The 24,583-nt window shown below is 48.3% G+C and overlaps 1 protein-coding gene across 1 annotated transcript in view; it reads right to left on the bottom strand.

Annotated features, from left to right (window-relative positions):
- Positions 1-24,583, bottom strand: part of LOC109886781 (tubulin-specific chaperone D-like) — an 84,331-nt gene that overhangs the window by 52,370 nt on the left and 7,378 nt on the right. Inside the window, exons 9-14 of the mRNA XM_031821404.1 lie at positions 21,126-21,171; positions 15,503-15,635; positions 15,155-15,297; positions 5,943-6,003; positions 5,611-5,685; positions 704-798 (exon numbers count right to left, since the gene is read on the bottom strand). Of these exons, the coding sequence (XP_031677264.1) occupies positions 704-798; positions 5,611-5,685; positions 5,943-6,003; positions 15,155-15,297; positions 15,503-15,635; positions 21,126-21,171 (553 nt within the window). The remainder of the gene's footprint in view (positions 1-703; positions 799-5,610; positions 5,686-5,942; positions 6,004-15,154; positions 15,298-15,502; positions 15,636-21,125; positions 21,172-24,583) is intronic.

Raw genomic sequence — 24,583 nt, 5'->3', positions numbered from 1 at the left:
ATGGGAAGGGGGGTTGTTGTTCTGTATGGCTGTTGGGACTGAGGGTTTATGGGAAGGGGGCTTGATGTTCTGTATGGCTGTTGGGACTGTGAGGGTTTATGGGAAGGGAAGGGGGGTTGTTGTTCTGTATGGCTGTTGTGACTGAGGGTTTATGGGAAGGGAAGGGGGGGTTGTTGTTCTGCATGGCTGTTGTGACTGAGGGTTTATGGGAAGGGGGGTTGTTGTTCTGCATGGCTGTTGTGACTGTGAGGGTTTATGGGAAGGGGGGGTTGATGTTCTGTATGGCTGTTGGGACTGTGAGGGTTTATGGGAAGGGAAGGGGGGTTGTTGTTCTGCATGGCTGTTGTGACTGTGAGGGTTTATGGGAAGGGAAGGGGGGGTTGTTGTTCTGTATGGCTGTTGGGACTGAGGGTTTATGGGAAGGGAAGGGGGGTTGTTGTTCTGTATGGCTGTTGTGACTGTGAGGGTTTATGGGAAGGGGGGGTTGTTGTTCTGTATGGCTGTTGGGACTGAGGGTTTATGGGAAGGGGGGGTTGTTGTTCTGTATGGCTGTTGTGACTGTGAGGGTTTATGGGAAGGGGGGTTGTTGTTCTGTATGGCTGTTGCTTTGCAGGTACGGAGGACATGTTGTGTCGTAGTTCCAATACGAGAAGCTCCCGCACGCCGCTCTAGCTAGCTGTGTGTGCAGGGTTTTGTTACGTACCGTCCGGGAGACGAGAGGGCACCAGCAGGCCTCTTCTCCCCAGCTCTGCCAGGGCCAAGCAGCCTCCATGCCACGCGTTGTCCGTCTCCTGGAAACTAGAACAAGAACACACACACCAAGGATGACATTTGACATCCGCAAAACTGACCTGAGCTCCGCAAAAACTCCCTTAAAAACGGTCATGAACAGTTAAAAATCATGTTGTTTTCATCAAATTGAATGATATTTGGATGAAACCAGGTCAAAGTGTGTCGAACAAAAAATGACTGTTGCTTCTACATTGATAAAGTGACTGGTCCCCTCCCCCATGTCAAACCCTTGGATTCAAGAGGGGGGGGGGGGTTATTAAGGCGGTAGGGAGACATCATCCCAACTCTCATTTTAATACACCAACGGCAACATGATATTCTCTCACCTAATCGTCATAAGTTACCAACACGGGAGAAGGTGTGTTTGCAGAGGGGCGTGACTTATATAACGAGACAGCTACTCTGCTGGTGCCAAAATGTGACTGTAGGATGTCAGCAAATAGAATTAGAAGGAAGGGTCATTCAGAACTCCAACACAGTTGTCATGTCAACACATCCGTCAGTGTTGCTGTGAACTGCATCACCAGAGACTTGCCAAACGGGAGATGTATCATATTTATTTGTTACATCACCAGCTAGGATTCCATCAATTGGCAACAGATTTTCATGTGAATATTCTAGAATCTGCATGAAGAAAATGTGCATTTTCCCACCAGTAGTATTCTCCCACCAGTAGTATTTTCCCACCAGTAGTATTCTCCCACCAGTAGTATTTCCCCCACCAGTAGTATTTCCCCCACCAGTAGTATTTCCCCCACCAGTAGTATTTCCCCCACCAGTAGTATTTCCCCCACCAGTAGTATTTCCCCCACCAGTAGTATTTCCCCCACCAGTAGTATTTCCCCCACCAGTAGTATTCTCCCACCAGTAGTATTCTCCCACCAGTAGTATTTCCCCCACCAGTAGTATTCTCCCACCAGTAGTATTCTCCCACCAGAAATATTTCCCCACCAGTAGTATTTCCCCACCAGTAGTATTCTCCCACCAGTAGTATTCTCCCACCAGTAGTATTCTCCCACCAGTAGTATTCTCCCACCAGTAGTATTTCCCCACCAGTAGTATTCTCCCACCAGTAGTATTCTCCCACCAAAAGGTCCTGTTGCTGATAACAATCAGTGTGTGATGACATAGTGCACTCAAAATGGACTTTTACACTGAAGTTGTCATGAACCAAATAAAAATAGAAAAGTTGATAGTGTTTCCATGGTTTCTTCACCTCTACTGATAGTTGTGTCTGGTCACCTGACCTCGAGACAACAGCTGGTCTCACATACAGTGCAGGTAGGCTGGTCTACACTAAATTATTGTGGATAAAAGCGAGAATATTTTAAATTTGACAGATGGCAGTCAAGCATCGATCATCACGTCACCAGAATCAGACGGTCGATATTTATTGGTAAAGGAGCATCAAGCTCATCACTGTGCACTTTCACCTCCCTGTAAAGTTCATCATCACCACTTTAATCTGTAGCTCAATAACCTGCATGTTACCTGAGTGGTAGTGGGAGGACCACAATAACCTGCATGTTACCTGAGTGGTAGTGGGAGGACCACAATAACCTGCATGTTACCTGAGTGGTAGTGGGAGGACCACAATAACCTGCATGTTACCTGAGTGGTAGTGGGAGGACCACAATAACCTACATGTTACCTGAGTGGTAGTGGGAGGACCACAATAACCTGCATGTTACCTGAGTGGTAGTGGGAGTACCACAATAACCTGCATGTTACCTGAGTGGTAGTGGGAGGACCACAATAACCTGCATGTTACCTGAGTGGTAGTGGGAGGACCACAATAACCTGCATGTTACCTGAGTGGTAGTGGGAGGACCACAATAACCTGCATGTTACCTGAGTGGTAGTGGGAGGACCACAATAACCTGCATGTTATCTGAGTGGTAGTGGGAGGACCACAATAACCTACATGTTACCTGAGTGGTAGTGGGAGGACCACAATAACCTGCATGTTACCTGAGTGGTAGTGGGAGGACCACAATAACCTGCATGTTATCTGAGTGGTAGTGGGAGGACCACAATAACCTGCATGTTACCTGAGTGGTAGTGGGAGGACCACAATAACCTGCATGTTACCTGAGTGGTAGTGGGAGGACCACAATAACCTGCATGTTACCTGAGTGGTAGTGGGAGGACCACAATAACCTGCATGTTACCTGAGTGGTAGTGGGAGGACCACAATAACCTGCATGTTACCTGAGTGGTAGTGGGAGGACCACAATAACCTGCATGTTACCTGAGTGGTAGTGGGAGGACCACAATAACCTACATGTTACCTGAGTGGTAGTGGGAGGACCACAATAACCTGCATGTTATCTGAGTGGTAGTGGGAGGACCACAATAACCTGCATGTTACCTGAGTGGTAGTGGGAGGACCACAATAACCTACATGTTACCTGAGTGGTAGTGGGAGGACCACAATAACCTGCATGTTACCTGAGTGGTAGTGGGAGGACCACAATAACCTACATGTTACCTGAGTGGTAGTGGGAGGACCACAATAACCTGCATGTTACCTGAGTGGTAGTGGGAGGACCACAATAACCTGCATGTTACCTGAGTGGTAGTGGGAGGACCACAATAACCTGCATGTTACCTGAGTGGTAGTGGGAGGACCACAATAACCTGCATGTTATCTGAGTGGTAGTGGGAGGACCACAATAACCTGCATGTTACCTGAGTGGTAGTGGGAGGACCACACACCATATCATCACGTGACTACAAGTTTCCTTCAATATGTTATTATATCAATATTTGCGCATAAAAATGCTTTTCCACCGCTGTTTCTCACATAATTAAATTTCACCGACAGAAAAAGATCCCACTATGTCTAACGAACGAATGAACTGTCGGTATTTCTAAAATTAGTGTGATTTATTATTTTTTATTTATTTTTAATATTGCTTTGTGTTTCACCAAATTAGCTTGAGATGATTTTACAGCAACACTGCATCCAAGTTTCATAACTTTTCAAAGACCTGTCAGTCAAGGCCAGCTCATGAATATAAGCTCCCCGCCCACTCAGCCCATCTTTATAAACTTCCTGGTAGTTAGCCATGAGAGGAAAAGATTTTAAAAATTCTATCCCCCCACAAAAAACATTATGGGTCGTATTTTAATCACTCGAAGGGTTATTTTACGGGAATCAGAATTACTGTTTGGGAGCTTTAATAAACACAGCAACAAAAAAAAGAAACGTCCCTTTTCCAGGACCCTGTCTTGTCTTTCAAAGATAATAAAAATACCAATAACTTCACAGATCTTCATTGTAAAGGGTTTAAACACTGTTTCCCAGGCTTGTTCAATGAACCATAAACAATTAATGAACATGCACCTGTGGAACGGTCGTTAAAACACTAACAGCTTACAGACGGTAGGCAATTAAGGTCACAGTTCTGAAAACTTAGGACACTAAAGAGGTCTTTCTACTGACTCTGAAAAACACCAAATGAAAGATGCCCAGGGTCCCTGCTCATCTGCATGAACGTGCCTTAGGCATGCTGCAAGGAGGATTGAGGACTGAAGATGTGGCCAGGGCAATAAATTGCAATGTCCGTACTGTGAGACGCCTAAGACAGCGCTACAGGGAGACAGGACGGACAGCTGATCGTCCTCGCAGTGGCAGACCACGTGTAACCACACCTGCACAGGATCGGTACATCCGAACATCACACCTGCGGGACAGGTACAGGATGGCAACAACAACTGCCCGAGTTAGATCGGGAACGACAATCCCTCCATCAGTGCTCAGACTGTCCGCAATAGGCTGAACTGAGGGCTTGTAGGCCTGTTGTAAGGCAGGTCCTCACCAGACAGGACTGGCAACAACGTTGCCTAAGGGCACAAACCCACTGTCGCTGAACCAGACAGGACTGGCAACAACTTCACCTATGGGCACAAACCCACCGTCGCTGGACCAGACAGGACTGGCAAAAAGTGCTCTTCACTGACGAGTCGCGGTTGTGTCTCACCAGGGTTGATCGTCGGATTCGCGTTTATCGCCAAAGGAATGAGCGTTACACTGAGGCCTGTACTCTGGAGCGGGATCGATTAGGAGGTGGAGGGTCCGTCATGGTCTGGGGCGGTGTGTCACAGCATCATTGGACTGAGCTTGTTGTCATTGCAGGCAATCTCAACGCTGTGCGTTACAGGGAAGACATCCTCCTCCCTCATGTGGTACCCTTCCTGCAGGCTCATCCTAACATGACCCTCCAGCATGACAATGCCACCAGCCATACTGCTCATTCTGTGTGTGATTTCCTGCAAGACAGGAATGTCAGTGTTCTGCCATTGCCAGCGAAGAGCCCGGATCTCAATCCCATTGAGCACATCTGGGACCTGTTGGATCGGAGGGTGAGGGCTAAGGCCCCCCAGAAATGTCCAAGAACTTGCAGGTGCCTTGGTGGAAGAGTGGGGTAACATCTCACAGCAAGAGCTGGTCAATATGGTGCAGTCCATGAGGAGATGCACTGCAGTACTTAATGCAGCTGGTGGCCACACCAGATACGGTTACTTTTGATTTTGACCCCCCCCCTTTGTTCAGGGACACATTATTCCATTTCTGTTAGTCACATGTCTGTGGAACTTGTTCTCTCAGTTGTTGAATCTTGTTATGTTCATACAAATTTTTACACATTAAGTTAAGTTTGCTGAAAATAAACGCAATTGACAGTGAAAGGACGTTTCTTTTTTTGCTGAGTTTACCTTAATATATATCTGTATATTGTCTGATAAGATGATCCCCACAGACAAATAGCATCACATAACACGACACGACAAAGCTGCAAATGAACCAGGTGTTACCTGAAACAGTCCAACACAGATCCAACCACCTCGTCAGCCAGCTCCCTGGGGAGTCGCCCTGTCACCCTCCCAATACTGAAAAGAGGGAAGACATGTTGGATCCTATCTGAGCAATTCATCTGTACTTCATGAACATGAGGGCGTGCTCCTCCCTATAGGCAGTTTGGGGTTTTTGGGGGTTTTGGGTGTTTTGTCTGTTCAGGTGCCACATTTATTCTGTACTACATCAACATGACAGATATAACTCGGTGCTCCTGCCTATAGACATCATTCTGCCTCCTGAAAGACAGACGCTTAGTGTTTATCATTGTTAATTCAATGTGACAACTTACCCCTTAGCAGCAGACCAGCGCACGATGGTCTCCTTGTCTTTCAGCCCACCCAACAGTTGCTCTGTGAAATAACAGACAGAGAGAGAGTCACTACCTGAATAGCTGTGACTGAACACCATAAGACAGTGACTCTCTCTCTACCTGAATAGCTGTGACTGAACACCATAACAGACACAGAGAGAGAGAGAGTCACTACCTGAATAGCTGTGACTGAACACCATAACAGACAGAGAGAGAGAGTCACTACCTGAATAGCTGTGACTGAACACCATGACAGACAGAGAGTCACTACCTGAATAGCTGTGACTGAACACCATAACAGACAGAGAGAGAGAGAGAGTCACTACCTGAATAGCTGTGACTGAACACCATAACAGAGAGAGAGAGAGAGTCACTACCTGAATAGCTGTGACTGAACACCATAACAGACAGACAGAGAGAGAGTCACTACCTGAATAGCTGTGACTGAACACCATAAGACAGTGACTCTCTCTCTACCTGAATAGCTGTGACTGAACACCATAACAGACACAGAGAGAGAGAGAGTCACTACCTGAATAGCTGTGACTGAACACCATAACAGACAGAGAGAGAGAGTCACTACCTGAATAGCTGTGACTGAACACCATGACAGACAGAGAGTCACTACCTGAATAGCTGTGACTGAACACCATAACAGACAGAGAGAGAGAGAGAGAGTCACTACCTGAATAGCTGTGACTGAACACCATAAGACAGAGAGAGAGAGAGGCACTACCTGAATAGCTGTGACTGAACACCATAACAGACAGAGAGAGAGAGAGAGAGAGTCACTACCTGAATAGCTGTGACTGAACACCATAACAGACAGAGAGAGAGAGAGAGAGAGTCACTACCTGAATAGCTGTGACTGAACACCATAACAGACAGAGAGAGAGAGAGAGAGTCACTACCTGAATAGCTGTGACTGAACACCATAACAGACAGAGAGAGAGAGAGAGAGTCACTACCTGAATAGCTGTGACTGAACACCATAACAGACAGAGAGAGAGAGAGTCACTACCTGAATAGCTGTGACTGAACACCATAACAGACAGAGAGAGAGAGAGAGAGAGTCACTACCTGAATAGCTGTGACTGAACACCATAACAGACAGAGAGAGAGAGAGAGAGAGGCACTACCTGAATAGCTGTGACTGAACACCATAACAGACAGAGAGAGAGAGAGAGAGAGGCACTACCTGAATAGCTGTGACTGAACACCATAACAGACAGACAGAGAGAGAGAGAGAGTCACTACCTGAATAGCTGTGACTGAACACCATAACAGACAGAGAGAGAGAGAGAGTCACTACCTGAATAGCTGTGACTGAACACCATAACAGACAGAGAGAGAGAGAGTCACTACCTGAATAGCTGTGACTGAACACCATAACAGACACAGAGAGAGAGAGTCACTACCTGAATAGCTGTGACTGAACACCATAACAGACAGAGAGAGAGAGAGAGAGAGTCACTACCTGAATAGCTGTGACTGAACACCATAACAGACAGAGAGAGAGAGAGAGAGAGTCACTACCTGAATAGCTGTGACTGAACACCATAACAGACAGAGAGAGAGAGAGAGAGAGGCACTACCTGAATAGCTGTGACTGAACACCATAACAGACAGAGAGAGAGAGAGAGAGAGGCACTACCTGAATAGCTGTGACTGAACACCATAACAGACAGACAGAGAGAGAGAGAGAGTCACTACCTGAATAGCTGTGACTGAACACCATAACAGACAGAGAGAGAGAGAGTCACTACCTGAATAGCTGTGACTGAACACCATAACAGACAGAGAGAGAGAGAGTCACTACCTGAATAGCTGTGACTGAACACCATAACAGACACAGAGAGAGAGAGTCACTACCTGAATAGCTGTGACTGAACACCATAACAGACAGAGAGAGAGAGAGAGAGAGTCACTACCTGAATAGCTGTGACTGAACACCATAACAGACAGAGAGAGAGAGAGAGAGAGAGAGTCACTACCTGAATAGCTGTGACTGAACACCATGACAGACAGAGAGAGAGAGAGTCACTACCTGAATAGCTGTGACTGAACACCATAACAGACAGAGAGAGAGAGAGAGAGTCACTACCTGAATAGCTGTGACTGAACACCATGACAGACAGAGAGAGAGAGAGTCACTACCTGAATAGCTGTGACTGAACACCATGACAGACAGAGAGAGAGAGAGTCACTACCTGAATAGCTGTGACTGAACACCATGACAGACAGAGAGAGAGAGAGAGAGAGTCACTACCTGAATAGCTGTGACTGAACACCATGACAGACAGAGAGAGAGAGAGTCACTACCTGAATAGCTGTGACTGAACACCATGACAGACAGAGAGAGAGAGAGTCACTACCTGAATAGCTGTGACTGAACACCATGACAGACAGAGAGAGAGAGAGAGAGAGTCACTACCTGAATAGCTGTGACTGAACACCATGACAGACAGAGAGAGAGAGAGTCACTACCTGAATAGCTGTGACTGAACACCATAACAGACAGAGAGAGAGAGAGAGAGAGTCACTACCTGAATAGCTGTGACTGAACACCATAACAGACAGAGAGAGAGAGAGTCACTACCTGAATAGCTGTGACTGAACACCATAACAGACAGAGAGAGAGAGAGTCACTACCTGAATAGCTGTGACTGAACACCATAACAGACAGAGAGAGAGAGAGTCACTACCTGAATAGCTGTGACTGAACACCATAACAGACAGAGAGAGAGAGAGAGAGAGAGAGGCACTACCTGAATAGCTGTGACTGAACACCATAACAGACAGACAGAGAGAGAGAGAGAGTCACTACCTGAATAGCTGTGACTGAACACCATAACAGACAGACAGAGAGAGAGAGAGAGTCACTACCTGAATAGCTGTGACTGAACACCATAACAGACACAGAGAGAGAGAGTCACTACCTGAATAGCTGTGACTGAACACCATAACAGACACAGAGAGAGAGAGAGTCACTACCTGAATAGCTGTGACTGAACACCATAACAGACACAGAGAGAGAGAGTCACTACCTGAATAGCTGTGACTGAACACCATAACAGACACAGAGAGAGAGAGTCACTACCTGAATAGCTGTGACTGAACACCATAACAGACAGAGAGAGAGAGAGTCACTACCTGAATAGCTGTGACTGAACACCATAACAGACAGAGAGAGAGAGAGTCACTACCTGAATAGCTGTGACTGAACACCATAACAGACAGAGAGAGAGAGAGAGAGAGGCACTACCTGAATAGCTGTGACTGAACACCATAACAGACAGACAGAGAGAGAGAGAGTCACTACCTGAATAGCTGTGACTGAACACCATAACAGACAGACAGAGAGAGAGAGAGAGTCACTACCTGAATAGCTGTGACTGAACACCATAACAGACAGAGAGAGAGAGAGAGAGAGGCACTACCTGAATAGCTGTGACTGAACACCATAACAGACAGACAGAGAGAGAGAGAGAGTCACTACCTGAATAGCTGTGACTGAACACCATAACAGACAGAGAGAGAGAGAGTCACTACCTGAATAGCTGTGACTGAACACCATAACAGACAGAGAGAGAGAGAGAGAGTCACTACCTGAATAGCTGTGACTGAACACCATAACAGACACAGAGAGAGAGAGTCACTACCTGAATAGCTGTGACTGAACACCATAACAGACACAGAGAGAGAGAGTCACTACCTGAATAGCTGTGACTGAACACCATAACAGACACAGAGAGAGAGAGTCACTACCTGAATAGCTGTGACTGAACACCATAACAGACACAGAGAGAGAGAGTCACTACCTGAATAGCTGTGACTGAACACCATAACAGACAGAGAGAGAGAGAGTCACTACCTGAATAGCTGTGACTGAACACCATAACAGACAGAGAGAGAGAGAGTCACTACCTGAATAGCTGTGACTGAACACCATAACAGACAGAGAGAGAGAGAGAGAGAGAGTCACTACCTGAATAGCTGTGACTGAACACCATAACAGACAGAGAGAGAGAGAGTCACTACCTGAATAGCTGTGACTGAACACCATAACAGACAGACAGAGAGAGAGAGAGAGAGGAGAGAGTCACTACCTGAATAGCTGTGACTGAACACCATAACAGACAGAAAGAGAGAGAGAGAGAGAGAGAGAGTCACTACCTGAATAGCTGTGACTGAACACCATGACAGACAGAGAGAGAGAGAGAGAGAGTCACTACCTGAATAGCTGTGACTGAACACCATAACAGACAGACAGAGAGAGAGAGAGTCACTACCTGAATAGCTGTGACTGAACACCATAACAGACAGACAGAGAGAGAGAGAGAGTCACTACCTGAATAGCTGTGACTGAACACCATAACAGACAGACGAGAGAGAGAGAGAGAGTCACTACCTGAATAGCTGTGACTGAACACCATAACAGACAGACAGAGAGAGAGAGAGAGTCACTACCTGAATAGCTGTGACTGACACCATAACAGACACAGAGAGAGAGAGTCACTACCTGAATAGCTGTGACTGAACACCATAACAGACAGAGAGAGAGAGAGTCACTACCTGAATAGCTGTGACTGAACACCATAACAGACAGAGAGAGAGAGAGAGAGAGAGTCACTACCTGAATAGCTGTGACTGAACACCATAACAGACAGAGAGAGAGAGAGTCACTACCTGAATAGCTGTGACTGAACACCATAACAGACAGAGAGAGAGAGAGTCACTACCTGAATAGCTGTGACTGAACACCATAACAGACAGACAGAGAGAGAGAGAGAGAGGAGAGAGTCACTACCTGAATAAGCTGTGACTGAACACCATAACAGACAGACAGAGAGAGAGAGAGAGAGAGAAGAGAGTCACTACCGAAAGCTGTGACTGAACACCATGACAGACAGACAGAGAGAGAGAGAGTCACTACCTGAATAGCTGTGACTGAACACCATAACAGACAGACAGAGAGAGAGAGAGTCACTACCTGAATAGCTGTGACTGAACACCATAACAGACAGACAGACAGAGAGAGAGAGAGTCACTACCTGAATAGCTGTGACTGAACACCATAACAGGACAGACAGAGAGAGAGAGTCACTACCTGAATAGCTGTGACTGAACACCATAACAGACAGACAGAGAGAGAGAGAGAGAGTCACTACCTGAATAGCTGTGACTGAACACCATAACAGACAGACAGAGAGAGAGAGAGAGAGTCACTACCTGAATAGCTGTGACTGAACACCATAACAGACAGACAGAGAGAGAGAGAGAGAGTCACTACCTGAATAGCTGTGACTGAACACCATAACAGACAGACAGAGAGAGAGAGAGAGAGTCACTACCTGAATAGCTGTGACTGAACACCATAACAGACAGACAGAGAGAGAGAGAGAGAGTCACTACCTGAATAGCTGTGACTGAACACCATAACAGACAGACAGAGAGAGAGAGAGAGAGTCACTACCTGAATAGCTGTGACTGAACACATAACAGACAGACAGAGAGAGAGAGAGAGAGTCACTACCTGAATAGCTGTGACTGAACACCATAACAGACAGACAGAGAGAGAGAGAGAGAGTCACTACCTGAATAGCTGTGACTGAACACCATAACAGACAGACAGAGAGAGAGAGAGAGAGTCACTACCTGAATAGCTGTGACTGAACACCCATAACAGACAGACAGAGAGAGAGAGAGAGGAGAGTCACTACCTGAATAGCTGTGACTGAACACCATAACAGACAGACAGAGAGAGAGAGAGAGAGTCACTACCTGAATAGCTGTGACTGAACACCATAACAGACAGACAGAGAGAGAGAGAGAGAGTCACTACCTGAATAGCTGTGACTGAAACACCATAACAGACAGACAGAGAGAGAGAGAGAGAGTCACTACCTGAATAGCTGTGACTGAACACCATAACAGACAGACAGAGAGAGAGAGAGAGAGTCACTACCTGAATAGCTGTGACTGAACACCATAACAGACAGACAGAGAGAGAGAGAGAGAGTCACTACCTGAATAGCTGTGACTGAACACCATAACAGACAGACAGAGAGAGAGAGAGAGAGTCACTACCTGAATAGCTGTGACTGAACACCATAACAGACAGACAGAGAGAGAGAGAGAGAGTCACTACCTGAATAGCTGTGACTGAACACCATAACAGACAGACAGAGAGAGAGAGAGAGAGTCACTACCTGAATAGCTGTGACTGAACACCATAACAGACAGACAGACAGAGAGAGGAGAGAGTCACTACCTGAATAGCTGTGACTGAACACCATAACAGACAGACAGAGAGAGAGAGAGAGAGTCACTACCTGAATAGCTGTGACTGAACACCATAACAGACAGACAGAGAGAGAGAGAGAGAGTCACTACCTGAATAGCTGTGACTGAACACCATAACAGACAGACAGAGAGAGAGAGAGAGAGTCACTACCTGAATAGCTGTGACTGAACACCATAACAGACAGACAGAGAGAGAGAGAGAGAGAGAGTCACTACCTGAATAGCTGTGACTGAACACCATAAACAGACAGACAGAGAGAGAGAGAGAGAGTCACTACCTGAATAGCTGTGACTGAACACCATAACAGACAGACAGAGAGAGAGAGAGAGTCACTACCTGAATAGCTGTGACTGAACACCATAACAGACAGACAGAGAGAGAGAGAGAGAGTCACTACCTGAATAGCTGTGACTGAACACCATAACAGACAGACAGAGAGAGAGAGAGAGAGTCACTACCTGAATAGCTGTGACTGAACACCATAACAGACAGACAGAGAGAGAGAGAGAGAGTCACTACCTGGAATAGCTGTGACTGAACACCATAACAGACAGACAGAGAGAGAGAGAGAGAGTCACTACCTGAATAGCTGTGACTGAAACACCATAACAGACAGACAGAGAGAGAGAGAGAGAGTCACTACCTGAATAGCTGTGACTGAAACACCATAACAGACAGACAGAGAGAGAGAGAGAGTCACTACCTGAATAGCTGTGACTGAACACCATAACAGACAGACAGAGAGAGAGAGAGAGAGTCACTACCTGAATAGCTGTGACTGAAACACCATAACAGACAGACGAGAAGAGAGAGGAGAGAGTCACTACCTGAATAGTGTGACTGAAACACCATAACAGACAGACAGAGAGAGAGAGAGAGTCACTACCTGAATAGCTGAGACAGACAGACAGACAGACAGACAGACAGACAGACAGACAGACAGACAGACAGACAGACAGACAGACAGACAGACAGACAGACAGACAGACAGACAGACAGACAGACAGACAGACAGACAGACAGACAGACAGACAGACAGACAGACAGACAGACAGACAGACAGACAGACAGACAGACAGACAGACAGACAGACAGACAGACAGACAGACAGACAGACAGACAGACAGACAGACAGACAGACAGACAGACAGACAGACAGACAGACAGACAGACAGACAGACAGACAGACAGACAGACAGACAGACAGACAGACAGACAGACAGACAGACAGACAGACAGACAGACAGACAGACAGACAGACAGACAGACAGACAGACAGACAGACAGACAGACAGACAGACAGACAGACAGACAGACAGACAGACAGACAGACAGACAGACAGACAGACAGACAGACAGACAGACAGACAGACAGACAGACAGACAGACAGACAGACAGACAGACAGACAGACAGACAGACAGACAGACAGACAGACAGACAGACAGACAGACAGACAGACAGACAGAGAGAGCAGAGAACCAGAGAGAGAAAGCTGAGAGAACCAGGAGAGAGAGAGAGAGAGCAGAGAGAGAGCAGAGAGAGAGAGAGGAGAGCAGAGAACCAGAGAGAGAGAGAGAGAGAGAGAGCTGAGAGAACCAGAGAGAGAGAGAGAGAGCTGAGAGAACCAGAGAGAGAGAGAGAGATCTGAGAAGAACACAGAACAGAGAGAGGAGCAGAGAACCAGAGAGGAGAGAGAGATCTGAGAGAACCAGAGAGAGAGAGAGATCTGAGAGAACCAGAGAGAGAGAGAGATCTGAGAGAACCAGAGAGAGAGAGAGATCTGAGAGAACCAGAGAGAGAGAGAGATCTGAGAGAACCAGAGAGATCTGAGAGAACCAGAGAGATCTGAGAGAACCAGAAAGATCTGAGAGAACCAGAGAGATCTGAGAGAACCAGAGAGAGAGAGATCTGAGAGAACCAGAGAAGAGAGAGATCTGAGAGAACCAGAGAGAGAGAGAGAGAGAGAGCAGAGAGAGAGAGAGAGCAGAGAGAACCAGAGAGAGAGAGAGCAGAGAACCAGAGAGAGAGAGAGAGAGAGAGAGCTGAGAGAACCAGAGAGAGAGAGAGAGAGCTGAGAGAACCAGAGAGAGAGAGAGAGATCTGAGAGAACCAGAACCAGAGAGAGAGAGAGCAGAGAACCAGAGAGAGAGAGAGATCTGAGAGAACCAGAGAGAGAGAGAGATCTGAGAGAACCAGAGAGAGAGAGAGATCTGAGAGAACAGAGAGGAGAGAGAGAGATCTGAGAGAACCAGAGAGAGAGAGAGATCTGAGAGAACCAGAACCAGAGAGAGAGAGCAGAGAACCAGAGAGAGAGAGAGAGAGATCTGAGAGAACCAGAGAGAGAGAGAGATCTGAGAGAACCAGAGAGAGAGAGAGATCTGAGAGAACCAGAGAGAGAGAGAGATCTGAGAGAACCAGAGAGAGAGAGAGATCTGAGAGAACCAGAGAGATCTGAGAGAACCAGAGAGATCTGAGAGAACCAGAGAGATCTGAGAGAACCAGAGAGATCTGAGAGAACCAGAGAGATCTGAGAGAACCAGAGAGATCTGAGAGAACCAGAGAGAGAGAGATCTGAGAGAACCAGAGAGAGAGAGATCTGAGAGAACCAGAGAGAGATCTGAGAGAACCAGAGAGAGATCTGAGAGAACCAGAGAGAGAGATCTGAGAGAACCAGAGAGAGAGATCTGAGAGAACCAGAGAGAGAGATCTGAGAGAACCAGAGAGAGAGATCTGAGAGAGAGATCTGAGAGAATGAGAGAGAGGTCTGAGAGAATGAGAGAGAGAGAGAACCAGAGAGAGAGCTGAGAGAGAGAAAAAGAAAAACAGAGAAAGAGAATGAGAGAGAGCGAGAAAGAGAGAGAGAGAGAGTAACGCTGACTGACCGATGACGTTCTCCACCTCCTCTGGGATATCATAGTCCTCCTCCTGGCTCTGGGTCTCCATGTCTGGACTAACAGCCTCGACTGTGGAGCCAGACTGGGACAGAGACAGGTTGGCTGCCAGGGAGCGACTCCCTCTCTGGTACCTGAATGACAAGCAAACATACACAGTGAGACCAGCTTTCCCTTAACAAACCCTCAACGGCATGCGAAGACTCCCAAATTAACATCTAGGGAGTGGGTCTCCTCCACTGGTTGAGGAAGGTGAGATCTGATCTGGTCTCTGTACCAGCTTGACTCCTACCTCAGTGTGTGTGTGTGTGTGTGTGTGTGTGTGTGTGTGTGTCTCACCTCCACTTGGCTAGTCGGGGCTTGAGGAAGGTCAGACCCAGTCTCTGTACCAGCTTGACCCCCAGCTTCCTCAGCATAGCCTGGCTGCTCTCTGCCACGTGACACTGGTCCAGACACTGCAGCACCACCGGAGCTGAGGAACACACACACACACTAGTACCATGGTAACACTACACTGGTCCAGACACTGTAGCACCACCGGAGCTGAGGAACACACACACACACACACACACACTAGTACCATGGTAACACTACACTGGTCCAGACACTGCAGCACCACCGGAGCTGAGGAACACACACACACACACTAGTACCATGGTAACACTACACTGGTCCAGACACTGCAGCACCACCGGAGCTGAGGAACACACACACACACACACACACACACACACACACTAGTACCATGGTAACACTACACTGGTCCAGACACTGCAGCACCACCGGAGCTGAGGAACACACACACTAGTACCATGGTAACACTACACTGGTCCAGACACTGCAGCACCACCGGAGCTGAGGAACACACACACACACTAGTACCATGGTAACACTACACTGGTCCAGACACTGCAGCACCACCGGAGCTGAGGAACACACACACACACACACACACACACACACACACACACACACACACACTAGTACCATGGTAACACTACACTGGTCCAGACTCTGCAGCACCACCGGTTAAACCGGGCATATGATTTAGCCGTCCCATACAAGTTTTGGAGATTGGAGACAAACTCCTCGTGTCGGGTCAGAGATGCAGTCTGAGGGCTGCCCATCTCCTCGGGGCGTGACCGTCACCGACGCGGGTCAGAGATGCAGTCTGAGGGCTGCCCATCTCCTCGGGGCGTGACCGTCACCGACGCGGGTCAGAGATGCAGTCTGAGGGCTGCCCATCTCCTCGGGGCGTGTGGCTGTCACCGACGCGGGTCAGAGATGCAGTCTGAGGGCTGCCCATCTCCTCGGGGCGTGTGGCTGTCACCGACGCGGGTCAGAGATGCAGTCTGAGGGCTGCCCATCTCCTCGGGGCGTGTGGCTGTCACCGACGCGGGTCAGAGATGCAGTGTGAGGGCTGCTCATCTACTCGGGGCGTGACCGTCACCGACGCGGGTCAGAGATGCAGTCTGAGGGCTGCCCATCTCCTCGGGGCGTGACCGTCACCGACGCGGGTCAGAGATGCAGTCTGAGGGCTGCCCATCTCCTCAGGGCGTGACCGTCACCGACGCGGGTCAGCGATGCAGTCTGAGGGCTGCCCATCTCCTCAGGGCGTGACCGTCACCGAAGCGGGTCAGAGATGCAGTCTGAGGGCTGCCCATCTCCTCAGGGCGTGACCGTCACCGAAGCGGGTCAGAGATGCAGTCTGAGGGCTGCCCATCTCCTCGGGGCGTGACCGTCACAGACGCGGGTCAGAGATGCAGTCTGAGGGCTGCCCATCTCCTCGGGGCGTGACCGTCACCAACGCGGGTCAGAGATGCAGTCTGAGGGCTGCCCATCTCCCCGTGACCGTCACCGACGCGGGTCAGAGATGCAGTCTGAGGGCTGCCCATCTCCTCGTGACCGTCACCGACGCGGGTCAGAGATGCAGTCTGAGGGCTGCCCATCTCCTCGGGGCGTGACCGTCACCGACGCGGGTCAGAGATGCAGTCTGAGGGCTGCCCATCTCCTCGGGGCGTGACCGTCACCGACGCGGGTCAGAGATGCAGTCTGAGGGCTGCCCATCTCCTCGGGGCGTGACCGTCACCGACGCGGGTCAGAGATGCAGTCTGAGGGCTGCCCATCTCCTCGGGGCGTTACCGTCACTGACGCGGGTCAGAGATGCAGTCTGAGGGCTGCCCATCTCCTCGTGACCGTCAGAGATGCAGTCTGAGGGCTGCCCATCTCCTCGGGGCGTGTGGCTGTCACCGACGCGGGTCAGAGATGCAGTCTGAGGGCTGCCCATCTCCTCGGGGCGTGTGGCTGTCACCGACGCGGGTCAGAGATGCAGTCTGAGGGCTGCCCATCTCCTCGGGGCGTGTGGCTGTCACCGACGCGGGTCAGAGATGCAGTGTGAGGGCTGCTCATCTACTCGGGGCGTGACCGTCACCGACGCGGGTCAGAGATGCAGTCTGAGGGCTGCCCATCTCCTCAGGGCGTGACCGTCACCGAAGCGGGTCAGATGCAGTCTGAGGGCTGCCCATCTCCTCGGGGCGTGACCGTCACCGACGCGGGTCAGAGATGCAGTCTGAGGGCTGCCCATCTCCCCGTGACCGTCACCGACGCGGGTCAGAGATGCAGTCTGAGGGCTGCCCATCTCCTCGGGGCGTGTGGCTGTCACCGACGCGGGTCAGAGATGCAGTCTGAGGGCTGCCCATCTCCTCGGGGCGTGTGGCTGTCACCGACGCGGGTCAGAGATGCAGTCTGAGGGCTGCCCATCTCCTCGGGGCGTGTGGCTGTCACCGACGCGGGTCAGAGATGCAGTGTGAGGGCTGCTCATCTACTCGGGGCGTGACCGTCACCGACGCGGGTCAGAGATGCAGTCTGAGGGCTGCCCATCTCCTCAGGGCGTGACCGTCACCGAAGCGGGTCAGATGCAGTCTGAGGGCTGCCCATCTCCTCGGGGCGTGACCGTCACCGACGCGGGTCAGAGATGCAGTCTGAGGGCTGCCCATCTCCCCGTGACCGTCACCGACGCGGGTCAGAGATGCAGTCTGAGGGCTGCCCATCTCCTCGGGGCGTGTGGCTGTCACCGACGCGGGTCAGAGATGCAGTCTGAGGGCTGCCTCCTCTTTGAACCATCACAATCTTTTTAAACATTTTATCGGCACCGAATCTGAAAGGCACATCTCACACTAAAACTCTTCAGAACGGTGATCATCACCAGGAGCCAATGAGAGAGCTGGCCAGAGAAGCAGCCAATGAGAGAGCTGGCCAGAGAAGGAGCCAATGAGAGAGCTGGCCAGAGAAGCAGCCAATGAGAGAGCTGGCCAGAGAAGCAGCCAATGAGAGAGCTGGCCAGAGAAGGAGCCAATGAGAGAGCTGGCCAGAGAAGCAGCCAATGAGAGAGCTGGCCAGAGAAGCAGCCAATGAGAGAGCTGGCCAGAGAAGCAGCCAATGAGAGAGCTGGCCAGAGAAGCAGCCAATGAGAGAGCTGGCCAGAGAAGCAGCCAATGAGAGAGCTGGCCAGAGAAGCAGCCAATGAGAGAGCTGGCCAGAGAAGCAGCCAATGAGAGAGCTGGCCAGAGAAGGAGCCAATGAGAGAGCTGGCCAGAGAAGCAGCCAATGAGAGAGCTGGCCAGAGAAGCAGCCAATGAGAGAGCTGGCCAGAGAAGCAGCCAATGAGAGAGCTGGCCAGAGAAGCAGCCAATGAGAGAGCTGGCCAGAGAAGCAGCCAATGAGAGAGCTGGCCAGAGAAGGAGCCGATGAGAGAGCTGGCCAGAGAAGGAGCCAATGAGAGAGCTGGCCAGAGAAGGAGCCAATGAGAGAGCTGGCCAGAGAAGGAGCCAATGAGAGAGCTGGCCAGAGAAGGAGCCAATGAGAGAGCTGGCCAGAGAAGCAGCCAATGAGAGAGCTGGCCAGAGAAGCAGCCAATGAGAGAGCTGGCCAGAGAAGCAGCCAATGAGAGAGCTGGCCAGAGAAGGAGCCAATGAGAGAGCTGGCCAGAGAAGCAGCCAATGAGAGAGCTGGCCAGAGAAGGAGCCAATGAGAGAGCTGGCCAGAGAAGCAGCCAATGAGAGAGCTGGCCAGAGAAGCAGCCAATGAGAGAGCTGGCCAGAGAAGGAGCCAATGAGAGAGCTGGCCAGAGAAGGAGCCAATGAGAGAGCTGGCCAGAGAAGGAGCCAATGAGAGAGCTGGCCAGAGAAGCAGCCAATGAGAGAGCTGGCCAGAGAAGGAGCCAATGAGAGAGCTGGCCAGAGAAGGAGCCAATGAGAGAGCTGGCCAGAGAAGGAGCCAATGAGAGAGCTGGCCAGAGAAGCAACCAATGAGAGAGCTGGCCAGAGAAGGAGCCAATGAGAGAGCTGGCCAGAGAAGGAGCCAATGAGAGAGCTGGCCAGAGAAGGAGCCAATGAGAGAGCTGGCCAGAGAAGGAGCCAATGAGAGAGCTGGCCAGAGAAGCAGCCAATGAGAGAGCTGGCCAGAGAAGCAGCCAGTCAGACGATGACGTTGCACCCAGAAGGTGTCGACTCTGGAGCAGGAGACATTACTACTACTAGTATGGGTTTCTACTTGCCTTGAACCAAACATGTCCAATCGTCACAACTCTGAAGTTCACAACCAATGTTATTCAATTCAAAATGTATTGGCTAGATATTCACACTCCGCGTGTAGAGTGTGTATGTCTGACTGAAACTATTTCTGAGGTTTGCTTTGAGCCACAGCTCGTTGTGATTACATTGTTAACGTAGTTACATCTTTGTTTTGGCGAGACAGCGTGCTGTGGAGAATCCTCACCACCAGGTGAAGAATCTGTGTCACATCGTTTAATGTGCTCACCACTACGTTGCCAAGACAACACACTACAGGAAGGAGACTGGTTTAATGTGGTCACCACTACGTTGGTAAGACAACACACTACAGGAAGGAGACTGGTTTAATGTGCTCACCACTACGTTGGTAAGACAAAACACTACAGGAAGGAGACTGGTTTAATGTGCTCACCACTACGTTGGTAAGACAACACACTACAGGAAGGAGACTGGTTTAATGTGCTCACCACTACGTTGGTAAGACAACACACTACAGGAAGGAGACTGGTTTAATGTGCTCACCACTACGTTGGTAAGACAACACACTACAGGAAGGAGACTGGTTTAATGTGCTCACCACTACGTTGGTAAGACAAAACACTACAGGAAGGAGACTGGTTTAATGTGCTCACCACTACGTTGCCAAGACAACACACTACAGGAGAGACTGGTTTAATGTGCTCACCACTACGTTGCCAAGACAAAACACTACAGGAAGGAGGCTGGTTTAATGTGCTCACCACTACGTTGGTAAGACAACACACTACAGGAGAGGCTGGTTTAATGTGAGAGGCTCAGTGATGTCAGGGGTGTAGTTTACACCGAACGTTAGTATCACACATCACCTACAGTCAGTATCATGTTCACAGCAGTCAACATTAGAAGATCACCTACATTTAATTCATTTATTTAGCAGATGCTCTTATCACAATGGATGCAGGAGGTAAGACAACTACTTATCACAATGGATGCAGGAGGTAAGACAACTACCTATCACAATGGATGCAGGAGGTAAGACAACTACCTATCACAATGGATGCAGGAGGTAAGACAACTACCTATCACAATGGATGCAGGAGGTAAGACAACTACCTATCACAATGGATGCAGGAGGTAAGACAACTACTTATCACAATGGATGAAGGAGGTAAGACAACTACTTATCACAATAGATGGAGGTGGTAAGACAACTACTTATCACAATGGATGCAGGAGGTAAGACAACTACCTATCACAATGGATGCAGGAGGTAAGACAACTACCTATCACAATGGATGCAGGAGGTGAGACAACTACTTATCACAATGGATGCAGGAGGTAAGACAACTACTTATCACAATGGATAAAGTCAAATTGCTGATTAAAAAGCAACTATTGAAGGACATTCTTACCGTACTGGAGAAAGTCATCTCTCTTGCCATGCTTGAATAGCTGGGCCTAGAAGACAGACGGGAGAGAGAGGTGAGACAGGAGAGAGAGGTGAGACAGATAAAACAGGTGAGACAGGAGAGAGAGAGAAGAGAGAGGAGAGAGAGGAGAGACAGGAGAGAAGAGAGACAGGTGAAACAGGTGAAACAGGTGAGACAGGAGAGAGATAGGAGAGACAGGAGAGAGAGAGCAACAACATCAATATCGTGGATGAGATCGAAATAATACATTTTCATTTTAAATTGTGAAATTCCAACACCTGTTTTGTTCATAATATTGTGGCTCCTCCCCTTTTGAGAGTGAGATCACCACTAACCTCAACCTTCTGGATGTCATTACATGTAGTCTGGGATTAAATCACCACTAACCTCTCCCCTCTGGATGTAGTCTGGGATTAAAACACCACTAACCTCTCCCTTCTGGATGTAGTCTGGGATTAAAACACCACTAACCTCTCCCTTCTGGATGTCATTACATGTAGTCTGGGATTAAATCACCGCTAACCTCAACCTTCTGGATGTAGTCTGGGATTAAATCACCACTAACCTCTCCCTTCTGGATGTCATTACATGTAGTCTGGGATTAAATCACCGCTAACCTCTCCCCTCTGGATGTAGTCTGGGATTAAATCACCGCTAACCTCAACCTTCTGGATGTAGTCTGGGATTAAATCACCGCTAACCTCAACCTTCTGGATGTAGTCTGGGATTAAATCACCACTAACCTCAACCTTCTGGATGTAGTCTGGGATTAAATAACCACGAACCTCTCCCCTCTGGATGTCATTACATGTAGTCTGGGATTAAATCACCACTAACCTCTCCCCTCTGGATGTAGTCTGGGATTAAATCACCACTAACCTCTCCCTTCTGGATGTCATTACATGTAGTCTGGGATTAAATCACCACGAACCTCAACCTTCTGGATGTCATTACATGTAGTCTGGGATTAAATCACCACGAACCTCAACCTTCTGGATGTAGTCTGGGATTAAATCACCACGAACCTCTCCCCTCTGGATGTCATTACATGTAGTCTGGGATTAAATCACCACTAACCTCTCCCCTCTGGATGTAGTCTGGGATTAAATCACCACTAACCTCTCCCTTCTGGATGTCATTACATGTAGTCTGGGATTAAATCACCACGAACCTCAACCTTCTGGATGTCATTACATGTAGTCTGGGATTAAATCACCACTAACCTCTCCCCTCTGGATGTAGTCTGGGATTAAATCACCACTAACCTCTCCCTTCTGGATGTCATTACATGTAGTCTGGGATTAAATCACCACTAACCTCTCCCTTCTGGATGTAGTCTGGAATTAAATCACCACTAACCTCTCCTTTCTGGATGTCATTACATGTAGTCTGGGATTAAATCACCACTAACCTCTCCCTTCTGGATGTCATTACATGTAGTCTGGGATTAAATCACCACTAACCTCAACCTTCTGGATGTCATTACATGTTGTCTGGGATTAAATCACCACTAACCTCAACCTTCTGGATGTAGTCTGGGATTAAATCACCACTAACCTCAACCTTCTGGATGTAGTCTGGGATTAAATCACCGCTAACCTCTCCCTTCTGGATGTAGTCTGGGATTAAATCACCGCTAACCTCTCCCTTCTGGATGTAGTCTGGGATTAAATCACCACTAACCTCTCCCCTCTGGATGTAGTCTGGGATTAAATCACCACTAACCTCTCCCTTCTGGATGTAGTCTGGGATTAAATCACCACTAACCTCTCCCTTCTGGATGTAGTCTGGGATTAAATCACCACTAACCTCTCCCCTCTGGATGTAGTCTGGGATTAAATCACCACTAACCTCTCCCTTCTGGATGTAGTCTGGGATTAAATCACCGCTAACCTCTCCCCTCTGGATGTAGTCTGGGATTAAATCACCACTAACCTCTCCCTTCTGGATGTAGTCTGGGATTAAATCACCACTAACCTCTCCCCTCTGGATGTAGTCTGGGATTAAATCACCACTAACCTCTCCCTTCTGGATGTAGTCTGGGATTAAATCACCACTAACCTCTCCCCTCTGGATGTAGTCTGGGATTAAATCACCGCTAACCTCTCCCCTCTGGATGTCATTACATGTTGCAGTGAGGACTGCCGTTTGATAAAGGTTCATTTTAACTACTCTTCTAAACCATTTCTCAGCGGCTCTTTAAAGTTTTTTCTGCATTGGCCAAATTCAAAACACAACTGTGCAAAACAAAGATCTTACTAGAGCCCGTTGAAGCCCCTCGGGGCCGTCAGAACACACAGAGCCAGTTTTAAACGCTCTGAGCGCCACATAGAGAGAGAGACAAGCCGGTTTCCCCTCCCAGTCATATTACAGAGCACAGACAGAAGGAGAGACTGTTCCGTAAACACGTAGCGCCAGTTTCAACGCCAATAATATTCCTTTGATACACTGCTCGCTTGAGGGTTGCATTAAATTAGCTACTTAGACTGACGCAACAAGAGTTGACCTGAAGAAAAATCTACTAAAATCCACTGTTATATCAAGGTGGTTGGTGAAACCACAACTATAGTACATTAAGACATTAAACATAAAGTGGAAGAGAGTGAGGGACTGGGGATTAGTGTGGGCAGGTAGGCCATAGCACCTCTATTGGTAAAGTAATGACTACCGGCAGTATATCTATATACTACTACTACACTGGTAAAGTAATGACTACCATCAGTATATCTATATACTACTACTACACTGGTAAAGTAATGACTACCAGCAGTATATCTATATACTACTACTACACTGGTAAAGTAATGACTACCAGCAGTATATCTATATACTACTACTACACTGGTAAAGTAATGACTACCAGCAGTATATCTATATACTACTACTACACTGGTAAAGTAATGACTACCAGCAGTATATCTATATACTACTACTACACTGGTAAAGTAATGACTACCGGCAGTATATCTATATACTACTACTACACTGGTAAAGTAATGACTACCGGCAGTATATCTATATACTACTACTACACTGGTAAAGTAATGACTACCGGCAGTATATCTATATACTACTACTACACTGGTAAAGTAATGACTACCGGCAGTATATCTATATACTACTACTACACTGGTAAAGTAATGACTACCGGCAGTATATCTATATACTACTACTACACTGGTAAAGTAATGACTACCGGCAGTATATCTATATACTACTACTACACTGGTAAAGTAATGACTACCGGCAGTATATCTATATACTACTACTACACTGGTAAAGTAATGACTACCGGCAGTATATCTATATACTACTACTACACTGGTAAAGTAATGACAACCGGCAGTATATCTATATACTACTACTACACTGGTAAAGTAATGACTACCATCAGTATATCTATATACTACTACACTGGTAAAGTAATGACTACCGGCAGT

The sequence above is a fragment of the Oncorhynchus kisutch genome, unplaced genomic scaffold (assembly GCF_002021735.2).
Source record: "Oncorhynchus kisutch isolate 150728-3 unplaced genomic scaffold, Okis_V2 scaffold3971, whole genome shotgun sequence".
NCBI classification, from domain to species: domain Eukaryota; kingdom Metazoa; phylum Chordata; class Actinopteri; order Salmoniformes; family Salmonidae; genus Oncorhynchus; species Oncorhynchus kisutch.
This window is presented reverse-complemented; position numbering and strand designations above follow the sequence as displayed.